Genomic DNA, 27,217 nt, shown 5'->3' on the forward strand with positions numbered 1-27,217 from the left:
TCTTTCCGGTGGAGCGTTGAGGCCGCCCACAGCCTCATGGGATATGTAGTTCCGGCATCAAGCCGGAGGGGCGGAGTTCGGCCGCGATTGGGCATCGCCTCCTGTTGTCCCGCCCCCTGCTCCGAGGGATTCCAGCCTGAGCAGGGTTTGCAGGAGGGCGAAGGAGTTGGCGGTAAGGCGAGCGTCAGTCTCCATTAGCCTGCCCCCAGGAGGCTAGTTGGAGACGGCGCTCCAGAACTGGTGGCTGCGGACCGCCGTGGAGCCTCGCAGCCTTCCCGCTGCTGCCTTCAGGGTCTGCTGGAGGACAGGTTTGTTTCGCGCGCCGCGGATCCCCCGGAGTGGTGCAGGCTCCCCGCCCCCCTTCCCAGGACGGGGGCAGAAATCTGGGCTCGGATTCTTCCCCATTCTAAAGAAGGCTTTCCTGGAGCTGGGGCTTCGCTGGTTGGGCCGCCGCTGCGTCCCTTCCCCTCAATTCCACTGGAAGCCCCTGCAGGCCCTCTCCGAGGGATTTTGCCCCAAAAAGGGGTGCGGAGGCAGTGGGTGCTAGCGACTTGACCCTCTTCATTTCCGTGCTTTTCCTGTATATGAATTAGATCCCAGACTTGCTAACGTCAGAACCACAGTTTTTTAGAAAAGCAAAATATTTATTTGCCAAGACCTGTTTGGCATGTGCGAGTGTTTTAGGAAGAAATGCCGAGAAGATGCTGGCATTTTGTGTTGCGTTCTTTATTGAGAAATAGTTTGCTGGCTTTTTGCGTCTCCAGAATATTTTCTTTTTTGATAAAGTCGTGTAGTTTTAAATTCTTTCCAACTTCTATTTTTATGTGTGGCAAGAGAATCATGTTTACCTTGTAAATAGTGGTTTGGGGTTATTTCTTTTGCTTCACGTCTTTCCTTTAAAAAAAATCATAGCTTTACCATTGTAAGAGCGCTCACCTGATAAATTAATTCATTCAACAGATCATTGTTGAATATACAGCAGTGAACAACGCAGAAATTTTAGACTTCTTGAAAACAAATAAACATAAGTAAGCTATGCATTATGTTTGATGTTTTGTAAATGCTAAGGAAAAGCATCAAGGAAAGTGGACGGGTAGGCAGTACTGGGTGAAGGTTGCTGCATCAACAGCGCGAGACCTAGACTGTTCTGTCAGCACCTCCCACCTTGTATGGCTGAGCCCTGATTATCATGGAGAAAGGTCAGCCTGCATAGTAGGCTCCAGTTTTAGGCTAATTGTGCCAGGGGCTCCCCGGAGCTTAGAGGGTGGTGCTGTCTCATCAGCTAAATGCTCAATGTTTATCCTTTGAGCATACCTGGTGGAGATTGCAATTTTGGATGGAATGTTCTGGATAAGTTTTCTTGAGACGATGAACATTTAAGAATAGACCTCGAGTCTGGGGATATAACCCAGGTGGTCGAGTGTGTGCTTAGCATGTAAGACGAGATGGGGTCAATCCACAGCAGCAGTACCACCACCCTCAAGATAAGGAGCTGGGGGGTGGGGGCTGATTGAGGCAGAGGGAAAAGTGACAAGGCTGAAATGAAGCATTCCAGAACTAATAGAGGAATAGCAAGGAAGCAATGTGGCTGGAATCAGCCCTAAAGAAGGACATGAAGTCAGGTGGTTTTTATATGAACCTTAGATTCCAAATAGCTGTAGATTGGAAACTACTGGAAAATTGAGCACGGTGGTTTACATTTTAAACCAATAACTAGGATTGCTGTTTTGAGGCTAAAAGGAAAGAGAAGATGGAAGCAGACTAGTTAGGAAGTTGTTATTTCCCATTGTTACCGTAATCGGTTACAGCAAATTTACTGACTTAACAATACAGATTTATCATTGTGTAGTTATTTTGTAGTCCGAAATTTGATAGGTTAACATCAGGGATCTGTACGGCTGTGTTCTTTCTGGAGGCACAGCATCTGGAGAATACAGCTTGCAGAGGGCTGCCTTCTTTACTTGGCATGTGACTGCTTCCTGTCCCTTTCAATCACTCCTCCTCCCATCTGTGACACTCCTGTTATAATGTCTCAAGGTTTTTAATTCAATCATACTTGCAAAATTCATTTTATTAGGTAAAGTACTTATAGGTTTGGGGGATAAGATTAGGGGCATCTTTTTAGGAGTCCAAGTGAGAAAAGATGGTGCCATTTTGGTAGTAATGGAGGTGGTCATCAATACAACCCTGGCTATATTTCTAAATAATAGGTAACAGAATTTACTGAGGAACCAGATGTGGAGTATGATAGAAGTTAGTTGAGAATGGATGAATCATTTGAAAAGATGATTCAGGCAATATGAATAATCACTGCAAATGTATCCATTGATTTTGCAATTTTGTTCCTCAATTTGTAATTCCTCAATTATCAGTTTAATAGGATTTGTATTTCCAATTGATTTCAAGATTCCTAACCACAGGGATCTTTTCTGGTTTTGCACTTTAGTTTGTCCCTTTAGTTTGCACTTTAGTTTTTTGTTTGTAAGGGAAGACCCTTAGTAATATTTGTTAAATGAGTTGAGAATGGTAAGCTGAAATCTGTTATTATATTTTATTAAGTGAAATATTATTTATAAAACCCCTTGAGGGACTGGGGTGGTGGCTCAGTGGTAGCATGCTCACCTAGCATGCGTGAGGCCCTGGGTTCAATCCTTAGCACCACATAAAAATAAAGGTATTATGTCTACCTACAACTAAAAAACATTTTTAAAAAAACCCTTTGAATGTTTATGTATTGCATGCCATACATAATGTTTAAGTAAGGAAATGCAGAGTGAAGAAGTTTTACCCTTTTATGCTTTTTTTAAAGATTTATAACATCTTAACTATAATGTACTTCAGTATTTTTCTAGTTGCATAGAAATGTTGTGTTATAGTTATAAAATAGATGATCCCCTCATGCAGAAGAACAAACACTGGCAATTTGGGGGAGCTGTTTCTGATGGCTCTTCAAAGAGAAGACATTGGCAAAGCTCAGTGTTTTCCATGGGAATGGACCAAGTCATGTGTTTATTCTCGAGAAACATTATTGATTTGTCTGGAGAGCAATGTGCAATCAAGGTGGCATTGGATTTTGCCTGTTACACCATGTACTCTTAGTCATATCTGTCAGATGAAGTTTAATATCACAGATTGAATTTTATATCCAGCAGTTTTTAGGATAAGGACTGCAATACGTAGTTAAAACTTTTGTATTTTTTTTTGTATTAACTTTAGTACATATTCTGGATAAGCAGTTTCCCCTATTATAGCATCACAGCACTGAAGGAACCTAATCGTCATCCATTTACTCTGGAACCTTCAAACTCTTAAAACTACATTTAAGTTAAGAGGCTTGGCCACTCTCAGGATCTATCCATGTGATTCATTACCTATTCAGGGTACTACAGATGAATTTTTTGTATTTGGAAGAAATGATGTACATATACTGTTTATTAAATATACTTAATTATACTTATATTACAATTAATGTGAAATGTAATGCATATGGATAGAACTAAGCTTTTAGTTTTTATTTGTAAATCTGGGTATCTATAAGCATGAGAAACATGTATATTTAATGTGAGTCCTTGTTATAGTGATAATATATAGAGAATAAAGTATATTTATGTGTTCTAATATTATTTATTCAGAATGTTACATTAAACTTTTAATAATTCATACTTTTTTGTATATTTAGAAAATCATCTTTATTTCCGTATAGAGAAATTCACAGATTTTGAATTAGAAACCCCTCACATACACACCCACTTAAAAATTAAGGTTTTTTTCCTGGGAAATTTTTTTTTCTGGGGAAATTTCCCATGCTATAGTTTAGTGGTGGTGTCTGCTTCTTCTGGCACTTGAGACACTTTGAAAAACAGATTTTCAAAAATTTTCTGTTATTTTATACCATAACACCTTAAAAATACGTGGTGCATAAGATTCATACATCTTAATTAATGGTAGTAGGTCACTAATCATCTGCTTTTTTGTGTGTGTGTGGTTGTAGATCGACAGCATGCCTTTATTTTATTTTTTTTATTTTAATGTGGTGCTTAGGATCAAACCCAGTGCCTCGCACGTGCTGGGCAAGTGCTCTACCACTGAGCTCCATCATCTGCTTTTGATAGTGTATCCCCCCCCCCCCCCCCAATTTGGAAGGCAACTAGGGACCTAGGATATTTCAACTATGTTTTGATTAATCACATTTTTTTCATCTGCTTTCCTTTTGATAGTATGAAATATTTAAGGAGATCTCTTTGGTTTTATTACTTTCTTTGTCTTTCCTTCCTTAAAAAAAAAAATCTTAAATCTTGTTTATTTTTGTTTATTTGAAATGGAGTCTTGCTTTGTTGCCAGGCTGGTCTTGAGCTCAGGGGCTCAAGTGATCCATCCTCTTGCCTCAGTCTCCCATGTAGCTGGCACCATAGATGTATACCATCACACCTGTGTCATTGCTGGTGTTTTGAGCCACCTCTATTCAGTTGCTTTTCCCGTTTGCCCTTGATGAAGTCTTCTCTAGTAGTAGCAAAGAGAACTTTATTATATTTAAGTGCATAAATACAATATATATTTAAAAAAAAAAACCCACATTTTTAACAAGTTTTATTTGCTAATCCTAGTATCAGTACAATTGTGGTGTCCTATTCTTTTTTGTACTGGGGAGTGAACCCAGAGGTGCTTTACCACTGAGCTAAGTCCCCAACCCTTTTTTACTTTTATTTTTTATTTTGAGACAGATGTCTTGCTAACTTGCTGAGGCTGGCCTTGAACTTGAAGTCTTCCTACCTCAGCCTCCAAAGACACTGGGATTATAGGAGTATGCTACTATGCCCAGCGTGGTCTACTACTTTTAAAACATTTTAAGACCACGTTCCAAGATTCTTTGGAATACAGTATTTGATTTCTGAATTTCTCAGAATTCTGTTGTCTTCAACATTTTTCAGTTGGCTATAGTCCCTAATTGCTTATATTTATCCCACTTTTACAGATGACTTGTTCCTATTAATCTTTGGGTATTCTTTACTTATAGCTAACTGCCTACCTCTCCTGGCTACTGTATGCACCAGTCTTTTTTAAGACACTTGAGTATTTTGGATTAGTATAATGTGGTAAAGGGGCAGTTTTTCCCAAAAAAATTAAACATGAAGGGCAGGTAAGGTAGGGATTGGTATTTAGAAATTCTACTGGTTCTGACATTTTCAGAGGAAAGGAATTAACAATAAAAAATCCAAAATTTAGATTCCAGCAGCAACCTTTTCTTTTTCTTTTTCTTTTTTTTTTCTTTTTTTTTTTTTTTTTTTTGTGCTGGGGATTGAACTCAGGGCCTTGTGCTTGCAAGGCAAGTACTCTACCAACTGAGCCATATCCCCAGCCCCGCAACCTTTTCTTATAGAATTGCATTATACTGCCCCCCCCTTTTTAATCTTCTTTTTAAATTCATTTCTTTTTCAAATTCTTCTCACAAGTCTAGGTGGCAGCTTCCTTTAAATTTTAGCTATTATTATAAAGCTGTTTAAAAGAAAGGCTCAGTGGTATCACAATATGCAGAAAGTAGAATCCTATAAATAAAGTGACATTAAATTAATTATAAATTCAGAGGTATGTGTCGAAAACTTTTTAAAATAGGCCATAGTTGCAGGCCTAAGAGATACCATATTGTAGATGGTCAATGGTACGTAAAGTTCTGCCCTTATAAAGACAGGATTTTTCTATTGTAGTTATGTTGAAAATACAAAGAAAAGGTAGCCTCTTAAAAGAATCTATATTCTTGGAAGCAAGTAATAAATATTCTTTGACGATCTAGAAGAACTATTTACTGGGTTTGTCACCCAAGAAATAATGGTTACATCACAGAAGGGATGGTGATTTTTCTCTGATAAAATACAATATACTGCTCTGGAGATGAGTGCCATGTTATTACTGTGCTGAAACAATGGTGACTTGTGGGTAATTTGGGTTCTAAAAAATTACTCTGGGCGAGTAGAGATAACTTAAGGAAAGTTCATTTGTTACTTAATGCTGTCAGAGTTGGGAAAAAAAAGGTGCTGTGGGACACACACATATACAAAGGTAGTTACTGTTCTGCCTCCATTAAAATGTGTTCTGCATTGGGTTTTAGTTCATAGTCCATGAGCACATGAGCACAGGAGGATGACCAAAGTCCCTTTTGTTACAGTTGTTTCCGACTGACTGGAGGAAGTTGTAGCATCCCTTTTAGCCAGGGGTTTTACCTGTTCATCTGTAGGTAAGTAGAGAACTGGGGGGAAAGGAGTTGTTGGGAGATGGCAAAAAGTAATGAGGAAATTAAAAAATTTTAATCAGATTGTTGTATTTAATAAGCCTTTTTTTCATTTATGCCTTGGCTTCTAGTCTCTTGCTTTCTGGCAAACAAAGCCGAGGGAATTTGATCTTCCTCTTCCTTGCAGATAAGTTGGGAAGCTAACTGAGATGAATTTTTCTTTTTCTAGTTTAAAATACCTGGGCAATTTTTCTATCGTGGTCTATTCCTCAAAGAGAAGTATGATTATGAGAGCCCATGTAGCTACCAAAATCCAATTTTTCACACTCTTGAGAAAGACCAATAGTAATATTAATAGTCTTAATGTTTAAGTCCATTCATTTTATCTTCATGCTTTATTAAATTTTTACTTATATGTTTATTTTTCCAGGTAAATATCGATGAGTAAAGAGGTTTCTTATTAGTGCATTATAATTATACATAATGAGAATTCATTGTTCCTTTGTAAGTATTTGTATGTGTGCACAATGTAACAATATAATTTGATCAATTTTATATAACATTGTGTATTTTTTTACATGGTGCTAAGGAACAACCCCTGCCTTACACATGCTAGGCAAGCACTCTACCATTGAGCTGCAACCTCAGCCCTTGGTCAGTTTTGTTTCTAGTATAGGCAGTCCCTTTCAAGGATTAGTCTTATATTTTGTTGGGTTTCTATAGACCTACTTGGTATTGAAATATTTTTGTATAGAATTAATTTATTCTTTTTGAAAATGATCATGTGCATAGTATTGGGGATTGAACCCAGGGGACCTTTACCACTAACCTATTATCTCCATTCTTCATTATTATTATTATTATTTTGAGACAAGGTCTCATCACTGAGTTGCTGAGGGTGGCCTCAAACTTGCAATCCTTCTGCCTCAGCTTCCCAAATCACTGGGATTACAGGCATCTACCACCGCATGAAGTTTATCCATCTGTTCTTACAGTATTTCTAGATCATCTCTGTGAAGAGACTTTAGAAACGTGTAAAACTGATTGCCCTAAAAGCAAATAGGAGACTAAGGGAATGGGGTTTGGAAGGATATACCTTATTCTGTCTGTCCTTTTTTGTATTTGAAATTTCCCCTATATATATGATACTAATTAAATATCAACCTTAAAAATATACTGATTTCAACAGTATACTTTTTTTTTTTTGGTACCAGGGATTGGACCTAGGGGTGCTTAACCACTGAGCCACATCCTCCCCAGCCTTTTTTATTTTTTATTTTGAGACAGGGTCTTGCTGAGTTGGTTAGGGCCTCTGGCTCCCAAGTCACTGGGATTACAGGCATGCGTGCCATGGTGCCCAGATCTTCAACAGTATACAATTTTTAAGACTTTTCATTCTCTTCACAGTGATATCCTGAGAGAAGATGGGAAAGGGATGCAAGGTTGTAGTTTGTGGATTGTTATCTGTGGGGAAAACTGCAATTTTGGAGCAGCTCCTTTATGGGAATCATACTATTGGTAAGATCATTTTTCTCTAGTTTTTCTCTAGATTCTGGAAACTGGTAGAGGACTTTTGTTAAACTAAAGATGGGTGAGGGTACACAAAAGTGAGTTGTAAGAGGAGAACAAATAGAGGAAAAAATATTGATTGTATTGAAATTCAGCAGTGATGTAACAGGTAAGAAAAGAAATAACTGATGGATGTGAGTGTATTTTCTTTTGTGTATGTCTTTATAAAAAAAGAACATGGTCTAGAGGAAGAATACACTGGAATGATCCATGTTGGAAATATGACTTTCCAATACTATTCTATTGGGTTTTGTTTGTTATTTCCACAGTCCCACAGTGTTGGGGACTCGAACCCGGGCCTCCAGCATGCGAGGCAGGCACTCTATGAGATGGGCTATATGGCCTGCTCTATTGGGTTTTAAAATGGAAGATAAAGCTGTTGGCTGCACTGACTTAATTTTGTGAATTGGATTATTCATTCAGTGAGTCAAATAATTATTAAATATTTGCAGTGTGATGCAGGCTGTGATGATGATACCTCGTGGAGTTACAGAGGTGGAGAGTGTTATCATTTTTGGTTTTAAGGAGGTCATGGTAAGGAAGACAGACATTACAGGTTAGAACGAAGAGGTTTATGTAAGATATAAGTAAATATGGATCATCAAAGTATTTATTTCTGGCAAGTAGCCTGGAGCACATTTCTATCTTTTATTAGCCATTTTGACATAATGTACTTGATAGTTTTTGAGGCTTTGCATGCTTGAAAATGTCTGTATTTTACTCTCACATTTGAATCATAATTTCGATGGGTGTGGAACTCTAGGGTGAAACCTTCAGAATTTTCAAAGCTGTACTGCCCCAGTGTCATCTTTTCTCCTTTTCTTTACTAAAAATGAATCACTTTTTAGATGCATAATTATAAGCCAAATGTTTGAGTAATCTCCATGAAAGTCAAAAAGAATGTTGAGGGCATTCCAATGGCTCCCCGCATCGTTCTTTCCAATCACAACTCTGTCCTGCCCCGGGCTTTTGGTTAATCATTTTCTGTCTTCTTGGCTTTGCCACCTATGTATGTTATAGCTAAATGCTATGGTTTATTTTTTGTCTGTTACTGACTCTAGATGAATAGAATTACACTGTATCAGTTCTTCAGTGTCTGTTCTTTCACTCATCATTATATTTGTAAGATTCATTTATTTTATTGCAGTAGCTATGGTTTGTTATTTTTCAACATTGTTTAGTATTCTGTTGTACAAAAATACCTACATTTATTTATGTCCTTTTTGGGCACTGGGGATTGAACCCAGGGGCACTTACCCACTGAACCACGTCCCCAGACCTTTTCATATTTTTATCTGCAGACAGTGTCTCACTGGGTTGTTTAGGACCTCACCAAGTTGCGAGGCTGGCTTTGAACTCCTGACCCTCTTCCCTCAACCTCTCAGCTGCTGGAATTGTAGGCGTGTGCCACTGTGCCTGGCTTATTTATGTCTTATGTCTTGATGAACATTAGGGTTGTTTCCAGTTTCGGGTTATTAAAAACAGTGCTACTATGAACAGTATGATACATACGTGTGTCCTGGCAATTATGTGAGATTCTGAGGTATGTATCTAGGATTGAAATTACTGGTTCACAGGGGGTATGTATCTTCAGCTTTACCAGATTGTTATCTTATGCTGCTTTTGAGAATCTGGGAGCTGTTAGGATTCTTGATGCTTAGTATGTAGAAGCTTCTGAAGCTTTTCTTTGTTCCCATTTGCTGTGGTTTGAATGATGGTCTCCCTCCAAAACTGATGTTGAATTTTACTTCCCCTCCAACAGTATTAGGAGGCGTGGCCTTGAAGAGGCAATTGAACCTTGAAAGCTCTGCCCCCGTGTGAGATTTAGCAACTTTTTAAAAGGACTTGAGCATGAAGGAAGTGCCCTCTTGGCCTTCTGTCTCTTCTGCCATGTAAGCACACAGTGCTTGACCCTTCTGTAGGATGCAGCAATGAGGAACCATTTTGGAAGAGGAGACTGGGCCCTTCCTAGGCACCAGACCTGCTGGTGTCTTGATCTTAAACTCCAGAACTCTAAGAAATACATTCCTGTCGTTCATAAATTACCTAGTCTGTGATATCTAGTTATAATGGTACAAATGGATCAAGGCACCACTGTTCTGAAATTTTACAGTGATGTGTCATAAAATTGGTCTATTTTCATCCATTGTGGCTTCCTTCAATATGGATGTATGTATTCTTCAGTTCTGAATTATTTTGTTGATGCTTTCCCTCTTCTGTTGTCTTTCTGGAACCCTCAATGGATGTTGGACCTTCTAGACTGATCCTCTGGTTTTCTTGATATTTTTTCTGCGTTTTTGTGAGATTTCCTCATTTTCCAGTCCTCTCATTCAATTTTTCTTAGCGCATCCATGAAATAAGAATGGTATACTATCTACTTTCCTTGTTGTAATATTAAGTAGGTTTTTTTTTGTTTGTTTTCTTTTGCATATTCCATTTCCTCTAAGATTTTTTTTTCTGACTTTGAGTCTCTTTTTCCTCAGGGGTCTGGTAAACCTTGGTTATCTGGTCATAATAAAAAATGGGGACCTACAAAGCTAATTGGGAGCTCTAAGCAAATGGACAGGGTTCGTGACTTTGAGTCTCACTAAGCTGATCTGACTGAGCATTTGTTGGAGAACCCTAGATGTCAGTACACTTAAGACTTTTCCTTTTCCACTGGCCAGATTCTTCTGCAGCAGGCTTTGGCTGCTTAAGTTTTGGGAGCAAAGAAAGGGAAGAGAGCCAAGGGTGGTGGGGTGGAGGGAGTTCAACATTTAGTATGTTGTCCTGTGTGTACAGGCATGTCACTTGATTGCTCCTTGTGTTCACTCCTCTCCTGTCCCACAGTCTGTACGCATCCTCTGCAGAGACTGCACCCTTAGTCTTGTGTTGGTGGGATAGGGGTAGTTGCTCAGCAGCATGAGGCAGTGAGGAGATCTAGAGAGATAATGGCAGAGTCAAAACTTCAGTTGATCTGCAGAGTAGCAGAATATGGGGTTTAAGCTGAATGAGGGGATGGTGTGAATGGGACAGGCAAACTCTTTTTGGTGGATAAAGCATGACATGATGAAAGCTTTTGCTTTTAAATTTCTTTGTAATCAAAGCCCCATAACTTTGTGTCTTAATATAATAACCCCTAATTTCCATAAGGCTTAATTTATGACAGGATGACACACACGTTCATATTATCAAACTTAGAATCTTCCCTTACTAAACACCAACCATATCCCTTAACGACTTATGCTGATGAAAGTAAATTCTTAGTCTCATGATCTAATCATTAGATGATTATTCCTTTTAACCTAACATGGAGATTTTATTTCCTGCTTATGAACATTTCACATAAAGCATCTGGAATAAGTCATTCTACAGTATTTAGGTTGTTTAGGAAAACTATAACCAGATTTTTAAAAGTGACTGTTGGTATGTGTTAGTCCATATGAGTTCTCCTCTGGATGTAGATCATATTTAAATATGAAATTTAAATATAAAGGTGGTTATTAGAGCCATAATCATCCCTATTTTGTATTGTCTGCATTAATCATAAAAATTCTAAGTGTTGATTTTCTCCCAATTCCTTTTTCAACAAAGGATAATTAACTGTTTACAGCATACAGAATGGTTCCTTTCACTTATGCAACTTATAGGCTCACTGAAGAGACAAAGCCTGCAAAAATGGAACAAAGTGGTAAAATGCATTTTTAAAAGATCATAGACAAGAAGAGAACTGAATTTGGGTCATCAATTATGAGGCCATTCATTCACAAACCTGCATTAAGGATCTTCTATGTATGTAAGTTTGTTCATTCTCGGAGCCATAAAGATAGATAAACTAGTCCCAACTTGGAGGGGATGGATATGGAAAGACTGAAGTATAAAATGGTATTACCTGTTCAAGGCCCAGTAGTAGCAGAAAGAGAAGGGGATAATTAAGAGAAGGTTCACTTAGCTGACATTTCAGCAACATCTTCAAAGGGTCTGAGTATTTACCAGGTGTTCACTCATCTATCGAAGTAGTTCAGGTGAAGATTGCAATCCACTTGAAATAGGAGGCAGGAATCAAGCAGTTTTCTGCAGCAGAGTGGCTAGTTTGTGGTAACTTTCTCTCTTTGCTCACAAAGAACTGATGACATCCTGGTGAATGGTGATCAAGGGAAGAAAGCAAGGAGGAGGAACAGGTGTGGAGGGATGACAAAACTGATTAGTTGAAGTGCTTGAGGGTACATTTACATAAAAGTCCCCCATAGGTACTTGGGAATTAAAAGCCCAGTAATGGGGCATAGACTGGACATGTGGAGTTTTGAGTTCTATAGAAAAGAAACCTTGGAGTTTTTTAGAAAACAGCAGATTTCCACCCAGATCCTCTCCTTGACTCTGATGGAGAAGAAAAATTGCCATTAGGTAGTTGAAGCTGCTTTCTAAATCAGCCTTTAACTTTCCAATTTAGGTACTAATTGCTTTTATTTTTACAATAGATATTTGTAAAAATATGTACTAGTAAATCTCATTGCCAATTTCATATTATCATTTTTTACAGGATCTTGTGTGTGTGTGTGTGTGTGTGTGTGTGTATGCATATATATATTTGGCGGTGGGGATTTAACCCAGGGATGCTTTACCACTAAGCTACATCCCCAGCATTTACTTATTTTGAGACAGGGTCTAAGTTGCTTAGGGCTTTGCTAAAATTGTTGAAGCTAACCTCAAACTTGTGATCCTTCTGCCTTAGCCTCCCAAGCTGCTGGAATTAGACATGCACCACTATTCCCAGCCAAAAGAAATATTTTCAAAAGTCATTTTGTTCAATTACTATGAACAGCTAGCTACTTTACTTTTTCAAGATGTATTAAAGTAGAAATGTGATTTTTATATATCAAAAATAAGAAACCTGGATACTGAACAGCTGACACTGATTTATCTAAAAAGAGCAATTTCTTTTTAATCCCAGGAATGGAAGATTGTGAAACAATGGAAGATGTGTATATGGCTTCTGTGGAAACGGATCGGGGAGTAAAGGAACAGTTACATCTATATGACACCAGAGGCCTACAGGAAGGTGTGGAGCTGCCAAAGCATTATTTTTCATTTGCTGATGGCTTTGTTCTAGTGTACAGTGTGAATAACCTTGAATCCTTTCAAAGAGTGGAGCTTTTGAAGAAAGAAATTGATAAGTTCAAAGACAAGAAAGAGGTGAGTATAAATTACCATTTAAATTATGAGTTTTTGGGTTATTTATGATTTAAAAACCATTACATCATATTCTCAGTGTCTGTAACCATCATATTTTTCTTAGTCCAAGAAATGCAGGACTAAGTTCATTCAGTACTAGCATTTTATTATCTGCTTCTTGCTTGTTTTGCCATGGATGAGTTGGCTTTTAATGACTCCACATCTCAAGCACTACATAGTTCATTTTATGTTGGCTGGGGCCAGTGTTTTCTCCAACTTTTTATCATTTCCTTAGCTAAAGTGTTGTTTCAGCCTTACCAAACAATTTTTTTTAAAAAGAAACAAAGCTTATAATTATTGGATTCAAACAGAATCCAATAATTTGAAAAAATAAGATCCATTTGCCTTATTAGAGTTTATAAAGACTCATATAAAGTGCCTATCCTTTTTTATCTGTTCAACTTTCCATTCTCTTTTTTCATGTACTGCATGGACACTGGTCCTTGGAGGTCTGCTAGTTCAGTGCTGCTTCTCAGAGGGGCCTTGTCTTACAGTTCAGAACTCCCCATTCCCCCACTGAGGCCTCATCACTGCCTGAAAATCTGGGTACCATCTCTTCTGCCTTCTACTGGACTTTGACACTGTTGTGACTGCTGTGTTCTGGTCGCTTCAAGCAGTGTTGGGTGTATAGTAAAGATTCAGGTTTAAATGGATGATTGACTTACATTTAATGAAAAATGTTCTTGTTTGGCCCCAAATTCAGCAGATTTAGCAGGCACTTTTTGAAGGCTGGAAAAACACAACAAAAATTGTTTTTTGGGGCATAGAACTCTCACAACTCTAGTTGTCATCTTGTTTTGGGGCAGTTATTCCAAATCCTTCAAATAACAGGTATAAACAAATTGAAAGACATATTAAAAGCATTATCTTAAACATTTATCCTAGATATTAAGTTCCAAGTCTATCTTCCACTCATACCTGAGTTAATTCACCTGTTAGTTTGTCTTTTAGTTAGCAACTTGTAGAAATCTGTTTTTCTTTTTCTTTTTTTTTTTTTGCAGTACTGGGGATGGAACTGGGGGCCTCGTGTGTGCCAGGCACATGCTATACCACTGAGCTATTCCCCCAGCCCTTTTCATTCAGTTTTGAGAAAGTCATGCTAAGTTGCTCAGGCTGGCCTGAAATTTGAGGTCCTCCTGCTTCAACCTCCAAGGAGCAGGGATATTAACAAAAAATGCATTCAGTAACGAGTGAGGTGATACCTTATGGTCTCGTTATTCTGGTCACATCTGAGAATCACTTTAATAAAGCTGTTAAATGGAAGTGCTCTTTATTATAAACTGAGGTCGGCAATGTATTAGTATGATCTATTTAATCCATTTTTTCCATCCAGGTAGCAATTGTTGTATTAGGAAACAAAATCGACCTTTCTGAGCAGAGACAAGTGGATGCTGAAGTGGCACAGCAGTGGGCAAAAAGTGAGAAAGTAAGACTGTGGGAGGTAACTGTTACAGATCGGAAAACTCTGATCGAGCCGTTCACTTTATTAGCCAGTAAACTCTCCCAACCCCAGAGCAAATCCAGCTTTCCTTTGCCTGGGAGGAAAAACAAAGGGAACTCTAGCTCTGAGAACTAAAAATTAGTAATTTCACAATTGTTTTTTTGAATAGTGATTACTTGCGAGTGTCTGTGAAAGATGATTAATATTTAAAATAGACCATTTGTGTTTATCTTTGGTTGTTAAGGAAACCTCTAAGGAAGTAATGTAATGTACTATGTTTTTGGACTAAGTTTATTGGTATTGCTTGATATTGAAATATATTCTCATTGTTTGGAATCTGTTCCTGAAATTAGCACCTTTGTTATCTATGTTCCACCTGTAAAATAAAGTTTGAATAGTGTGCAGATGAACACGTGTAAACCCCCACAGCCTATTTCAGAATTTATCATACTCATTCTATATAATTTCACACAAACTTAGCTCAAAAATGACTGATTTTTAAAAATTAGTAATCTAATGTCTAGGATCATAAATCATTTTTCATGTCCCCAGTTTGGATCAATAACAATGAACAATTTGGGCAAAACATAAGGTAACAGAAGTCATGGTTTAGGTGTGTGTATGGGGTGGTGCTAGGGATCAAACTCAGGGCCTTAACATGCTAGACAAGTGCTTTACCACTAAGCTATTTCCCCAGCCCTGTGATTTTGTTTTGGTCCACTTTTTTAAAAAGATGAGGTGGTAGGCAGTGGCATTGTAAGTAGGTTTATCACACTTAGGCCTTTATTTTCTTCTTGAGCCAGGTTACTGTCAACTGACGAAATATAGAGTCTTCCTTCTTTTGAAAAATAACTTCCATTTTTGCAGTAGTACTGTATCTTCAGGAATTGTTTGCTAGATGTGTAGTCATGTGTAATAATACATATCCTGCAAATACTGGATTACTGGTGTTCTAAAAGTTAAACAGGGTTATTCTATGGCTTGCTGGAGATTTTATCAAGATCTCAACAATGTGGCTTTATTTAGCAAGTTGACAGCAATATAACTAAAGTTATAAGAATATAAGAAATGGGGAATGAGCTACTTGGTGGTTTCAGCTGTGAATCAAGTGGTTAAATGACTTTATGAAATGAGCTGTTCAGCGAATACACTATCATTTAAAATGGGATACTTTTAAATAGGTGGCTAATTGAGGGAGTTCAAGCCAAGAACTACTGCACATAAATATATTTGAGAAGGGGACTGAAAAGCTACCATTCAGATATTTAGTTTTCCCCTGTCTTCTCTCAGTTACTTACCTCTGGCTTTCTTCCCTGTGTATTTCACTTACACCCCTGCAATATTTTTTCCTACTGAATGCAATGTAGATCTGTATTAATACCCATAGAGTTAGGAGAGTTAACCATGTGTTTTTTAAACGCTCAAATGAACATATGTGCCCCTACATGATTTATCTGGAGTAAACTCTAAGGTGGCTATACCAGTTTATCCACAACAGAACCCATAGCATCTCCAAATTAGAAATGCTTTTAAAAAGATGGGTTAGATTATTTATTTTTTTCTACGACATCTCTAAACCTGTTAAAGTACCAGTCCTAACATAAATGATACCTATTCATTGACTAGGTTATTGTCTTAGAAGCAAAGAATCTGCAACAAAATGCAAAACAAAGTAAATCAACACAGCGGTGGCAGGTGGTTGTTTTTAATATTGTTTATTAGCACAGTAACAAATGCAGACGTAAGAAGTCTACAACATATAACCAATCCACTGAGTGACTCCTATTCCACGCCTTAACAGCTTAAGGTATTTCACTACAGGTTTTCACAAGTCCTGATTTAAATCTTTAAAGATTTGCATATAAAATAAAATACATTAACTACTGATTTTCTACATGGTGTCTTATACATATGAGATGACAGTGTCTACAAACTGTTGAATAGCAATGTTCCCTTTCAAGAAGGGGGAAAAAATTCCAAATTTTTTTTTAAAACAAAAAGTATGTAGTCTTAGGACTTTTACATAAATGGCCATATGTGTAACCTGTACAAAATTAAGCTGTTTTAAAATTAGACTATAAGCAATTGAACCCAAATGTCTAAATGTACATTCTTTTCTGTACTACATTTCAGCTAATATTGCAGAACTAATGACAGTTTTAAAAGTTTCTATTACCAATTTTGTCTACTGTAGCAAGATACCTTAAGTTACAACAAAATCTTAGGAAATAAGACTGAATAATATCTGTTATAGAAATACCCTACTCTTTACCAGCTCCCACCCTCCCCCACCCCTTCAAAATCATAAGCAGCTCTCTTCTGTGACAGACAAATAATGTAAGAATTGTGAAAACCCAATTTATGTAGCGTATCTCTTGGTCCACTGTCTGGCCATTCTGTCATGTTCTGCTCTGTTGGTCATATACTGAGTGGCAATACTTCCCACCAAAGGGTCGGCTGGAAGAAAAAAATGTAGAACATTTTAAACTACAGCAAATGAGCGTAGGTAGAAATATTCAAAGTACTTGTGATCAAATCCATCTTTGAAACACAATTGTGACATTCTAGGTGTTTTTCCTTCAACCTTTACAAAGCATAGCAAGGGGTGTGTGTGTATGGGGGGTGACTGTTACCAAAACAAAATGCTTTGGTTTTTTCTTTGTTCCACTTCTCTCCCAACAGGTAACACCCAATTGAAGTTTCTTTGGTCTTTGTGTTAGCTAGCTAACTGGAATAGAATTTGGAATGTTCAAGGCTCCAGACTAGCATAAACATCCAGCTGTGTCCATGTGATCTTTTAGCTCAGTGGCACTAACCATGGCACCATAAATATGGTGAAGTCCCCATGGCTCTATATCTCTACACTGTTATTTACCTAGAAAGAGCCAGGTCAAAACCCAGACCTCCAATTAAAGAGTATTTCTGTGAAAAGAGAATGTTTAATAATTAAATTTGTGTTTGGTTTAGCCAGAAAAATTAATCTTTTAAAATGAAATGAAGTCCCAACAAATCACAATTCAGTAATCATTAAATATTTAGCAAAAGATAAACCATTTTCAAAACTGAGTGGCAATACCCAGAAAGAGCTATGCGCCCAGAGTTCACTGAGCTGAGTAGCATTCAGGGTAGGGCACTTTGTCAGTTCAAAATACCTTGTTTTTAGACATTTTAACTAGAGGACTGAATTCTTTAGATTAAAGCTTCCTTAGAAAGTTCTTAGAAAAACAAACTCCATCTTTAGAAAATTCTTAGTTTATCTGGAAAATTAGTAAGTAGTTTTCACATGCGTAAGAATAAAACAATTATATTAACCTTACCAGGATTACAGTCTGTAAGAAGTGAGCAGATAGAAAGGAGAACTTTAGAAATGGTTAGTGCTGGACTCCAATTATCTTTCAATATGTCCAAGCAAATAACTCCTTGACTATTAATATTACAGTGATAGATTCTTGTTCGAAATGTAACCTAAAAAAAAAAAGAAGAAGTATCAAACAATATTCAAAACAAACTAAAAATCTAGATTTCCCGTTAAGAAAGTGGGTAATAATTTAAAGGTAAAGTTAGGAAATGTTCGTTGATATCACCTCAGGGATTATCAATTTCCTCTTAAAGTAATGACTTCTGACCAAAGCAAAGGAGATGTAATACTTCTTCAAATCATCTTTAGCAATTTTAACTTTTTAAACGTTAACATTTCCAAGTATGAACAGCTATTTGCTGACCTCTTGTGTTGGCAGGTAGTACTACACTACAAAGTATGCTTCAGAATCAAATATTGTGAATCTTAATGTCACAAACACTTTAAAAAGTAGCAAACAGTGGCTCAGGAGGATTGAGAATTCAAAGAGTCTCAGCAAAAGTGAGGTACTAAAGTAACTCAGTGAGACCCTGCCTCTAAATAAAATATAAAATAGGGCTGGGGATGTGGCTCAGTGGTCCAGTGCCCCTGAGTTCAATCCCTGGTACCCCCAAAATAAAATAAAAACTAGCAAATTATGGCTACACCCCAAGGGGGTGTGGGAAGGTACAAAAATTTGAAAAGTAAATTTTCTTTTTGTAACCTGTATATTAGATCCATATATTGTCTAACCCAAATCACAGAATTTACTAAAATTTTCCATGACTGAGCAGCCAGTAATGAGTTATTTTGTCTGGTTTCCTAATTTTTGTGATGTACACTGAAACGTAAAAATTCCCTGTGACTACCAATTTTTTTGAAAATGACCCAGCTTTTCTAGGTGCTATAACTGTACCTTCATCCAGCATTCTACCAGTCCCCAAGAGGTTCTCCTGACAGTGCAGATGAGAATCACAGACTGTTGGGTGTCATAATAGACATGGGTGAGTTGGGTGGTCTTCATCTCTACTAGGGTAAAAACTAAGGCCTAGAGGTTAAGGATATGAACAAGACCAAAAGATGACAAAAAACAGAATCCAAAGCTTTGGTAGACTGAGTTAGTGTTTCAGTTGTTTCTGTGTACCAGTATTTTGATATTTTTTTAACTGCCCAGGAACTTTTGGTGGGGTGGAAAATAGGGGATTAATTCCTGGTTGCTAACAATGTTACCAGAAATAGCACAATTTTAAGCACTTATTCCTAGAAATGGTCTTGGCAAATGAGGCAAACCCAAAGAACTGTTTGGTATACTCAAATATACTTCGATTCATTAGGAAATAATGAAAAATCTAGTTTTTGTTAAGAATTAAATTGTATTCTCAGAAGAATTTTGAGAGATACTGAGCATAAATCAGGGCCATTTCTTACCTTTGGAGGCTTGAAGGGATATTCTGGTGTAAAAGTGATATCAAGGAAAAACACACCACCTTCGTACACAGATCCTGGAGGCCCTAGAATGGTTGATCTCCATTCATAGATGTTATCACCTTTGGGGCCAGCACTGTGAAGTAAATACATAAAAGAGATGAGTAGATGGTGGCATTATCCCAGTTTTACACTGTCTCTCTACCCTTCTGAATATTTGGATTCTCTTTACAAACACAAAGTACCTTTCAGGAGGAATCTGATATAGAATTGCAACAAACCCATCAGCCATTAGTCAAAAAATTGGATGTAAAAGAATGTTAGATCCATTCTAAGTCCACTTAGCTGTCACTAAGTAAGAAACTTTACTCAATTCTCATACCTCTCCTTGTCACAAGAAAATGTAAAACAGCCAGGTGTGGTGGTTCATGCATATAATCCAGCAACTCAGAAGGCGGAAGCAGGAGGATTGCCAAGTTCAAGGCCAGCCTGGGCAACTAAGCAAGACCCTGTCTCAAAAATTAAAGGGTTGGGGTTGCAGGTGGAACCCAGTAGTAAAGTACCCCTGGGGTTCAACCCTAGTGCCACCCCAACACAAGGTAAGTTTTTAAAAAGACATATTTACATAGAAGCTAAATATGTGACAGATGATTAAAGTTTCCCTCAGAACTACATTATTTCTTGTGACCATTTTCAACACGTTTCATTTTATGATCCAATAACTGGTGCAGCTGCTGCTTCCTTGTTCTTTATCTCAATTATCTTACCTTAAAAAGAATCTAATGAACTACTGTACTTTTTACATTATAAATTATGCCAGGTGGGAGGGAAATGACAGATATCCAATAATATATATTTAATTCTGCCACTGAGAATTCAAAGACAGTCTCAGCAAAAAAGTTTTCTTTCAGTCTGAAATTTAGGGTGGGGGAAGCAAAAGAAACATAAGGAAGAAAATGATATTTCAATCTTAAGGGAGAATGAGGCCCAAACTGGGCTAGCCAAGGGCAAAAGAGTTTAGACATTGGAGCGCTTACTATGTGACCTTGAGACCCACCATGATCACAGATATTAATTATCCCCACTGGCTCAAACAGTATGATCTTAAAAATCTTAGTGATGCGGCATACCCAGGAACTAATTAAAAGCTTGTTTTAGATTAGATATATATTTATCTGTGTTTAAAAAAAATGACTTCCTGCTTTTACATGACATCTGATCATAATTTTCAAAACGGAATCTCTTAATCAGCTCTCTCTTTCTAGGAACATGCTGTAACCTCTCCAGTAAGATTAGAACTGGTCTTTCTTCTGTCATCGGAAGCTTGCCTTCATGTTTGTGTCTCTTCCCTCCAATGTGTTAGAGAGACGCCCCCCTCCCGCCCACAACACCTCTTTCTAACATTTTTCCTGCTATGTGAGGAGATAGCCACTTGGAAACTAAGTAGTCTTTTACGAGACACTGAAGCTCCCAGTGCCTTCATCTCAGATTTCTATCCTCCACAAACTGTGAAATAAATTTGTTTAAAATGTTTTATGTAGCTTATGATCTAAGTCTTAAAGGCAAAAGCTACTTTATACAGATGAGGAAGCTAAGTTCTCTAAAATCCACTACTAACAGTATTCCAAAGCTATTCCCTAAAAATACTGAATCAGGAGGCATACTGTTTTGTTCATATCCAACTTGATGATGCTAAGAAATCAGCCTAACCCTAGGGGTGATATGTTAGCAATTCTGCTGGCTCCCGAGTATCACCCCCATCAAAAAAAAAAAAGAAAAAAAAAGTTTAACAATATGCCATTATAAGCATATTTTATAGACCATACAGAAAAACGGAGGCCCCCAAATTTCAATGAGCATCAAAATAAACTATGGAACTTTCAAAATAAAAGATTCCTTGGATCCCTCCCGGACCTACTGAGTTTAGAGTATCTGGAGGAGGACCCTAGAATTTGTGGATTTATAAAGCTACCTCCAGTGATTTTTTTGAGCTAGTGGTTTGCCTTTGGGAACAGATAACTCAAAGTAAGACAGTTAGGAATGTTTATGAACCTTAACATTTTATAGTTTGTCACCTGTGATACATATCTAGAAATCCAAATCAAGATCATTACTTTGCAATTTATTCTGCTTTCAGTATGTGTATAAGGTCACCTGAAATTAAAAAAAAAAAAAAGAAGAAAGTGGAGAAAGGGAGTTAAGGAATCAAGAATATCACATAACTATGTAACAAAGAAAAGTGTTAAACTTCAAAAATGGAAATGATGGATAAAAACTATGTAAAACAATATCAAATGTAGTCAAAAAAAATCATAAATGGCATAACAAAAGCCCTGATGAAGATTCAGTAATGGGAATTCCCTAACCTGTGGGCCTCTCAGTAATTACTTGTGAAGGAGCCAAGAATCCACTGAAAAGACCAAGCACTGTTTCAAGAACAAAAGAATCTTTACACATTTATCACTATTAGATAAATTCAGGTGGCTTTTTGTCATATATGTTTTTTAAAACAAAAGAACAAAAACTTTTGATAAAGGGACTGCACATTTTTGCCTCTCTCCTCTTAAAGTTCTAAGAAAGTTAGGATCTACTTGTCTAGAAAGTGAACAACAATTGACCTACGGGGCAGGTCACATGTTAATAGCTCTCAGGTGGCCAGTGTCAGAAGAGGGAAAGAGAGAATGTAAATGAGGCTGTTGAAGCAAAATGTCTATACAAGTACCCCACCCATTTCTCAATAAGACGATGAGGCTCACCTTTCAGTCAGCGAAGTATGCTTTTACCAGCCTTCTACCCCTCCCTTTAACCAAAGATACTTTTAGTTCCACAATAAGAAATTCAACTTCAATTTCAAACACTGGCTGAAGGAAGTACACTTTAGAGAAACATGTAATTTAGTTAATCAATCTGCAGTCTGAGTGATTACTGGATGGAAAGTCCTAATTTGGGAAAATGGGGTTGTAAAGGAGGAGAGGGGACCACTTCACAACAATTTGCCTGAAGTCTACCTTGGCAGCTTTTGCCTGGGCACTTATTTTGATTGGGATGCTCTAAATTTGGTCATCTCATTTTGTATAACATGAATTTTAAAAAATAGTCAACTATTTAAACTATCAATGGGTTTACAGAAATTAGCATCATTTTTTAAACCCACTTGTTCCTGTTTGAAGATGCTGAAATTTAACTGTGATTAGTTTGTGCAAAGCTGTGACTGAGAAGATGAAAAGAGACTGGCTAAGCCTGTCAGATTTCTTAAACAGAGATTTAAGGTTTGTAACTAGAACACTTTTCAAAATGAAAGGGTAATACATTAAACTCTTACACTAGGCAAAAAGAAAAAAGATTAAGTTGTTGTTTTTTTCTTCTAGTCAAAACAAATACTGCTATGGCACACATTTTAGAAAAATAGTTATTTCTATTTCCAACATGGTATTTTATTTATATGATGGCTTCTGGCTTCACACAGGCACATAAACATGAGGAGCAGGGACTGCAATCAGTTACAACACAGTTCTTCCAGGACAGCAAAGTCTGTTGATTGACAGGCAACCTTTCCATTTGAGTAACCTTAACAAGGACTCTTATCTCTGATGGCTGTGACCCCAGAGACCTATTTTCTTTCCAATTACCACTGGACAAGAGCTGTACACATTTTATGCTTCATTAACACTATGTCGGTGATTATACAAAGCCAAAAACCTACCAATATGGTAGTTACCACATATGGTTTAAAACAGAATTTGAATAGTAAAAAAGGACCAAAGTCATTTAAGGTACAATTCTAAGAAATTAATAAAACCAATAGTAAAAAACTCATTAGAGCAGTCTTACTAGAATTTTACGTGCTCCCTAGATTGGCTTAAAAATTTCCAAAGTAACATTAAACTTCATTCTGTTTTGTCTTAAAATAATGTTTTGAGTCCTCCGTGCATTTCCATTCTCAGTACTAATGTATTACAGCAAACACTACTGTTCTTCCATTTCAGTAGTCAAAAATCAAAGTTCAATTTCAATTTTCAAATGGTATCACTGGTTTTTTTTTTTTTTTTTTAAAGAACACTCTGATGCAGAGCAAATATCAAAACAGTTCTTAAAATCTGTATTTTTGATTAGATGCTGTGGTTCACACCTGTAATCCCAGTGGCCGGGGAGGCTGAGCCAGGAGGATAGAATGTTCAAGTTCCAGAAAGGAAGATGTGATAAAGACTGTCAATTGTCTGTCTAATCCTAGTCTATGTCCTGGATTATCCTATTATCTTGTGCTACATTATCCCATAGTACAAGCCCCAGAAAGGAAGATGTGGCAGAGACTGCTGATTGGCTAATAGATCTATCTCCTTTCTTTGGAGAAGCTTCATGATAAAACTAGTCACTTATATGAAGTGTATCATTCATCACAAAACCTCCTAAATCCCCATTTCAGCTGTAGTCTTTCAGCAGTGGTTCTCAATCAGAGGTAACCCAAAACACCTGGCAATGTCTGCAGTCATTTCTGAATCGTCAAATGGAGAGAGAGAATGCTAAGGGATGCTCCTAACTATGGTACAGTGCATCTGACAGCTTCTACAACGGGAATCATCCCAGCCTAAAATGTCAATAGTGCTCAAGGTTAAGTTAGTAAAGGCAAGAAAGCTTCAGTGTGAACCTGTTGTCAGGCTCCAGTGCCCATCACTTTATAATAAGATCCCCCCCAACACACAAACGATTCATTTTCTTTTTGATACTGGGGATTGAATGCAGGGGCACTCTACCACAGAACTACATCCCCAGCCTTTTTTATTTTTAGATAGGGTGTCACTAAGTTGCTGAGGCTGGCCTCAAACTCGTGCTCCTCCTGCCTCAGCCTCAGGATTGCAGGTTTGAGTCACACCTGGCACGAAATCATGCTCACACATATGTTAGTTTTGAGAAGTCAGCTATGGAGAACATTAAGTGGCAATGAAGATCAACTCTTTTCTAATTTTCTAGGTTTAAGTTACTATTTGTATTGTATCTAGCTCTCTTCTCCCCTTTTGGTAACTACACAATAAGAAATGTGTCAGCCTTAGTAATGCTTAGTTCTGTTAAGACTGCAAAAAATCAGTACCAAACAATTTAGAAAATGCTTATCAGAAGAAATTCACAATCAAATCTATATTCCTTATGATGAACACTACCCAAAATGCACTTTTGATTCTGTTTTCTTTTGCTAAGCAATTCATACAGAATGATAAACTCTGAAGGTAGCAAACTACCAGAACAAATCCTCTTCCCCAGCAGTGATGTACAGATCTACAGGGGGTGAAAGCTGCTCCATGAGATCGACTGTACTTGGCATACCCAGAGGACTTTAATAAAAAAACAAATATAGGGGATGGGGCTGTAGCTCAGTGGCAGAGCACTTGCCTACCATGTGTGAGGCACTGGATTCAATCTTAGCATCACATAAAAGTAAATAAAGGCATGCTGTCCATCTGTAACTACAAGAGAAAAAAAAAAAAAAACAACTTGCCCTCTGCGTCCCTTATACAACAGTGACCACCTGTAACCTACAGAGGTGAGTGCCAGAAAGAACCTGAAATATCAGAAAACCTTACTAAGGAGACTAATAAGCTAGTGTGACATGGTTTTGCAAGTGCTATTCAAAAGCAAGGCAACCGCTGCCATAGTCCTAATTTACTAAGAGGCACCCTCATACATGGTAGAGGGAACAGAAAAGAAAGATACTCTGGTACTGCTGGGAATATACCATTCAGGTTACTATCCCTTGCAAAGAACTTCTAAACCAAAGTTCAACTTCTAGACCCCAGCAAAGCTGGTACTCACAGAAAAATTCAAAGCAACAGTATCCAATCTATCTGGGGCAGTTATGGAACACAGTGGGTCCAAACAGGTGGTACAGCACCCTAAGTAATGGGAAAGAGTCTAATCCCAGACTTAAAGTCTAAAAATCAATTTGATCCATTGAATGATATCTCCCACAGAGCCCCCCTAAAGTTCTCTATGCTAGGCACAATGCTACCTACTGTCCTCCAGCGGAAAGTAGATAACTCTCCAAAGGAATTTTTAAAAAGATTTTGTGGTGCTGGGGGTTTAGCCCAGGGCCTTGTGTGTGCTAGGCAAGCACCCTACCACTGAGTCCAACACATCAGTCTTTCCAAAGAAATTTTTGATATAACTTTTTGTAAAGTACAAGGCTGACTTCTGGCCTATGGAAGCTGTAGAATTCACTTTTGAAAAACATCCCAAACCAGAAAGAAAACAAATTTGCATATATTGACAATGTTATAGTCATTTGGGTACACACACTCTGTTACATCAGGTTATAAGTCTCTGGAGTAGTAATTTAATTTCCAACACATACTAAGGGGCCTGACATTAACAGTAGTTAACAATACTTAATCAAATGACCAAGTATGTACCACTGTTTAGGATTATGCAACAATGTATTCAAATCAGGTAAAATAACTGTAACACCACAAAGGCTTGATCTTGCCCAGTTAGTTATTCGACTGTAGTTTTACTGTATGTGCTGCTCCTTTTTAAAGTAGTGATAATTTACATTCCAATACTGAAGAAAATAGATACACATAGAGTAAGGACATGATCTTAAAAATAAAACTACTTTCAAGATCATTTGTGGGGCTGGGGTTGTGGCTCAGTGGTAGTGTGCTCACCTAGCACATGTAAGGCCCTGGGTTCAATCCTCAGCACCACATAAAAATAAAATGAAGGTATTGTGTCCACCTACAAATAAAAAATATATTTAAAAAACAAAAAGATAATGTGTAAGCAAAAGGTCAAGACACGATGTCAAAGATGGCAAAGAGCAGACCTGAAAAACACCAACATCAGGGGGCCATTATTCTTAAATACAGATAACCAAATTATATGAGTATGGGTAAACTGAGCTAAGGAACCATGTTTTAACTTCTGGCCTCTCAGTACAGTGGTATGGGTAGGCAGCAAGCAAACGAAATGACTGACTAGTCTTACTTCCAGGGCCTGAAAGAAGGGGAAGGCACAGGAATGATTAGAGAGAATGAGAAGATCAGCATTCCTTTTGTCTTGGAAGTCAACTTCCTACAAAGGTTAAGTAGGGATGTAGGATAAAGTGGGTCCAACAACAGCTCTCTTCAGCAGAAACGACACAAGCCTGACTTAGAACAACTATAATTTGCTAGAGAAAGTGTCAAAGCAGAATCAGGTGTGAGTGACTTCTATTCCCACTAAATAATCCAGAGCCAGGTCTATCTTTGATATCTTTGATTGATCAAAGATTATATTTGCTTCATTAGCTAAGGTTTCTCACTCACACATTCACCTCCTGGGCAGCTTCCACACAACTGCTGCCAACTCAGACTTGGGGTGAGGAAGGCAGGCAGGGGACAGCAAGGTCAGTGGGAAACATGGGACATGACACAAGTGTTAGTGTACAAGAATTAGACTTCAGCACAGCATGTGTGGTGTTTGGGTTTTTTTTTTTTTTTGGGGGGGGGGGGTGCCAGGGATTGAACCCTAGAGGTGCTTAATTGCTTGGCCACATCCTGAGCTCTTTTTATTTTTTATTTTGAGCCAGGGTCTTGGGGTTGGGGATTTAGCTCAGTGGCAGAGCGCTTGCCTAGCACACACATGGCCCTGAGTTTGGTCCTTGGCCTGAAAAAGGGCCTCACTAAGTTGCTGAGGCTGGCTTTTAACTTTTGATCCTTCTGCCTCTTAGTCTGCTGAACTGCTGAGATTGCCAACACCAGCTTGGACAGTGATTTCTGATCACTTATTGTGTGATGTGAATCTGTGATTATTGTATTGTTTGGTAAAGCCTGTAGTAATATCAGTGTTAAAAGTTTTTTTTATTGCTCTTTTTTGCTTTCAAAGAATTCTAATTTGGATTCCCTGTGGCTACCCTAATTATGAGTAGATCTCAGAATACTTTCCTACACTGTCCAATCGGCCTGCTTTTGGCAATCTTGCTGTTTCTTATCCTCACTTGGCATCCTCCTTCCAGGGCATCCTAGGTCTAGGCCCTATAATT

The 27,217-nt window shown here is 37.8% G+C and overlaps 2 protein-coding genes across 6 annotated transcripts in view; one reads left to right on the forward strand and one right to left on the reverse strand.

Annotated features, from left to right (window-relative positions):
* The first annotated feature begins 120 nt into the window (after positions 1 to 120).
* On the forward strand, positions 121 to 24,720 carry Nkiras1 (NFKB inhibitor interacting Ras like 1). Of its 5 annotated transcripts, XM_047530626.1 has the most exons (5): positions 121 to 308; positions 6,161 to 6,229; positions 7,631 to 7,741; positions 12,723 to 12,964; positions 14,337 to 24,720. In XM_047530626.1, the coding sequence occupies exons 3-5, from the start codon at positions 7,648 to 7,650 to the stop codon at positions 14,577 to 14,579; spliced, it is 579 nt and encodes a 192-aa protein (XP_047386582.1). In that variant the 5' UTR covers positions 121 to 308; positions 6,161 to 6,229; positions 7,631 to 7,647; the 3' UTR covers positions 14,580 to 24,720. The 5 variants fall into 5 exon arrangements, with proteins under 5 accessions (XP_047386582.1, XP_047386583.1, XP_047386586.1 ...); XM_047530627.1 differs by lacking the exon at positions 6,161 to 6,229; XM_047530628.1 differs by lacking the exons at positions 121 to 308; positions 6,161 to 6,229 and adding an exon at positions 11,422 to 11,567.
* Positions 16,141 to 27,217, reverse strand: part of Ube2e1 (ubiquitin conjugating enzyme E2 E1) — a 67,946-nt gene continuing 56,869 nt past the window's right edge. Inside the window, exons 4-6 of the mRNA XM_047530625.1 lie at positions 19,210 to 19,342; positions 17,762 to 17,909; positions 16,141 to 16,901 (exon numbers count right to left, since the gene is read on the reverse strand). Of these exons, the coding sequence (XP_047386581.1) occupies positions 16,804 to 16,901; positions 17,762 to 17,909; positions 19,210 to 19,342 (379 nt within the window). The 3' untranslated portion in view covers positions 16,141 to 16,803. The remainder of the gene's footprint in view (positions 16,902 to 17,761; positions 17,910 to 19,209; positions 19,343 to 27,217) is intronic.

Source organism: Sciurus carolinensis, chromosome 17 (assembly GCF_902686445.1).
Source record: "Sciurus carolinensis chromosome 17, mSciCar1.2, whole genome shotgun sequence".
Lineage (NCBI taxonomy): Eukaryota > Metazoa > Chordata > Mammalia > Rodentia > Sciuridae > Sciurus > Sciurus carolinensis.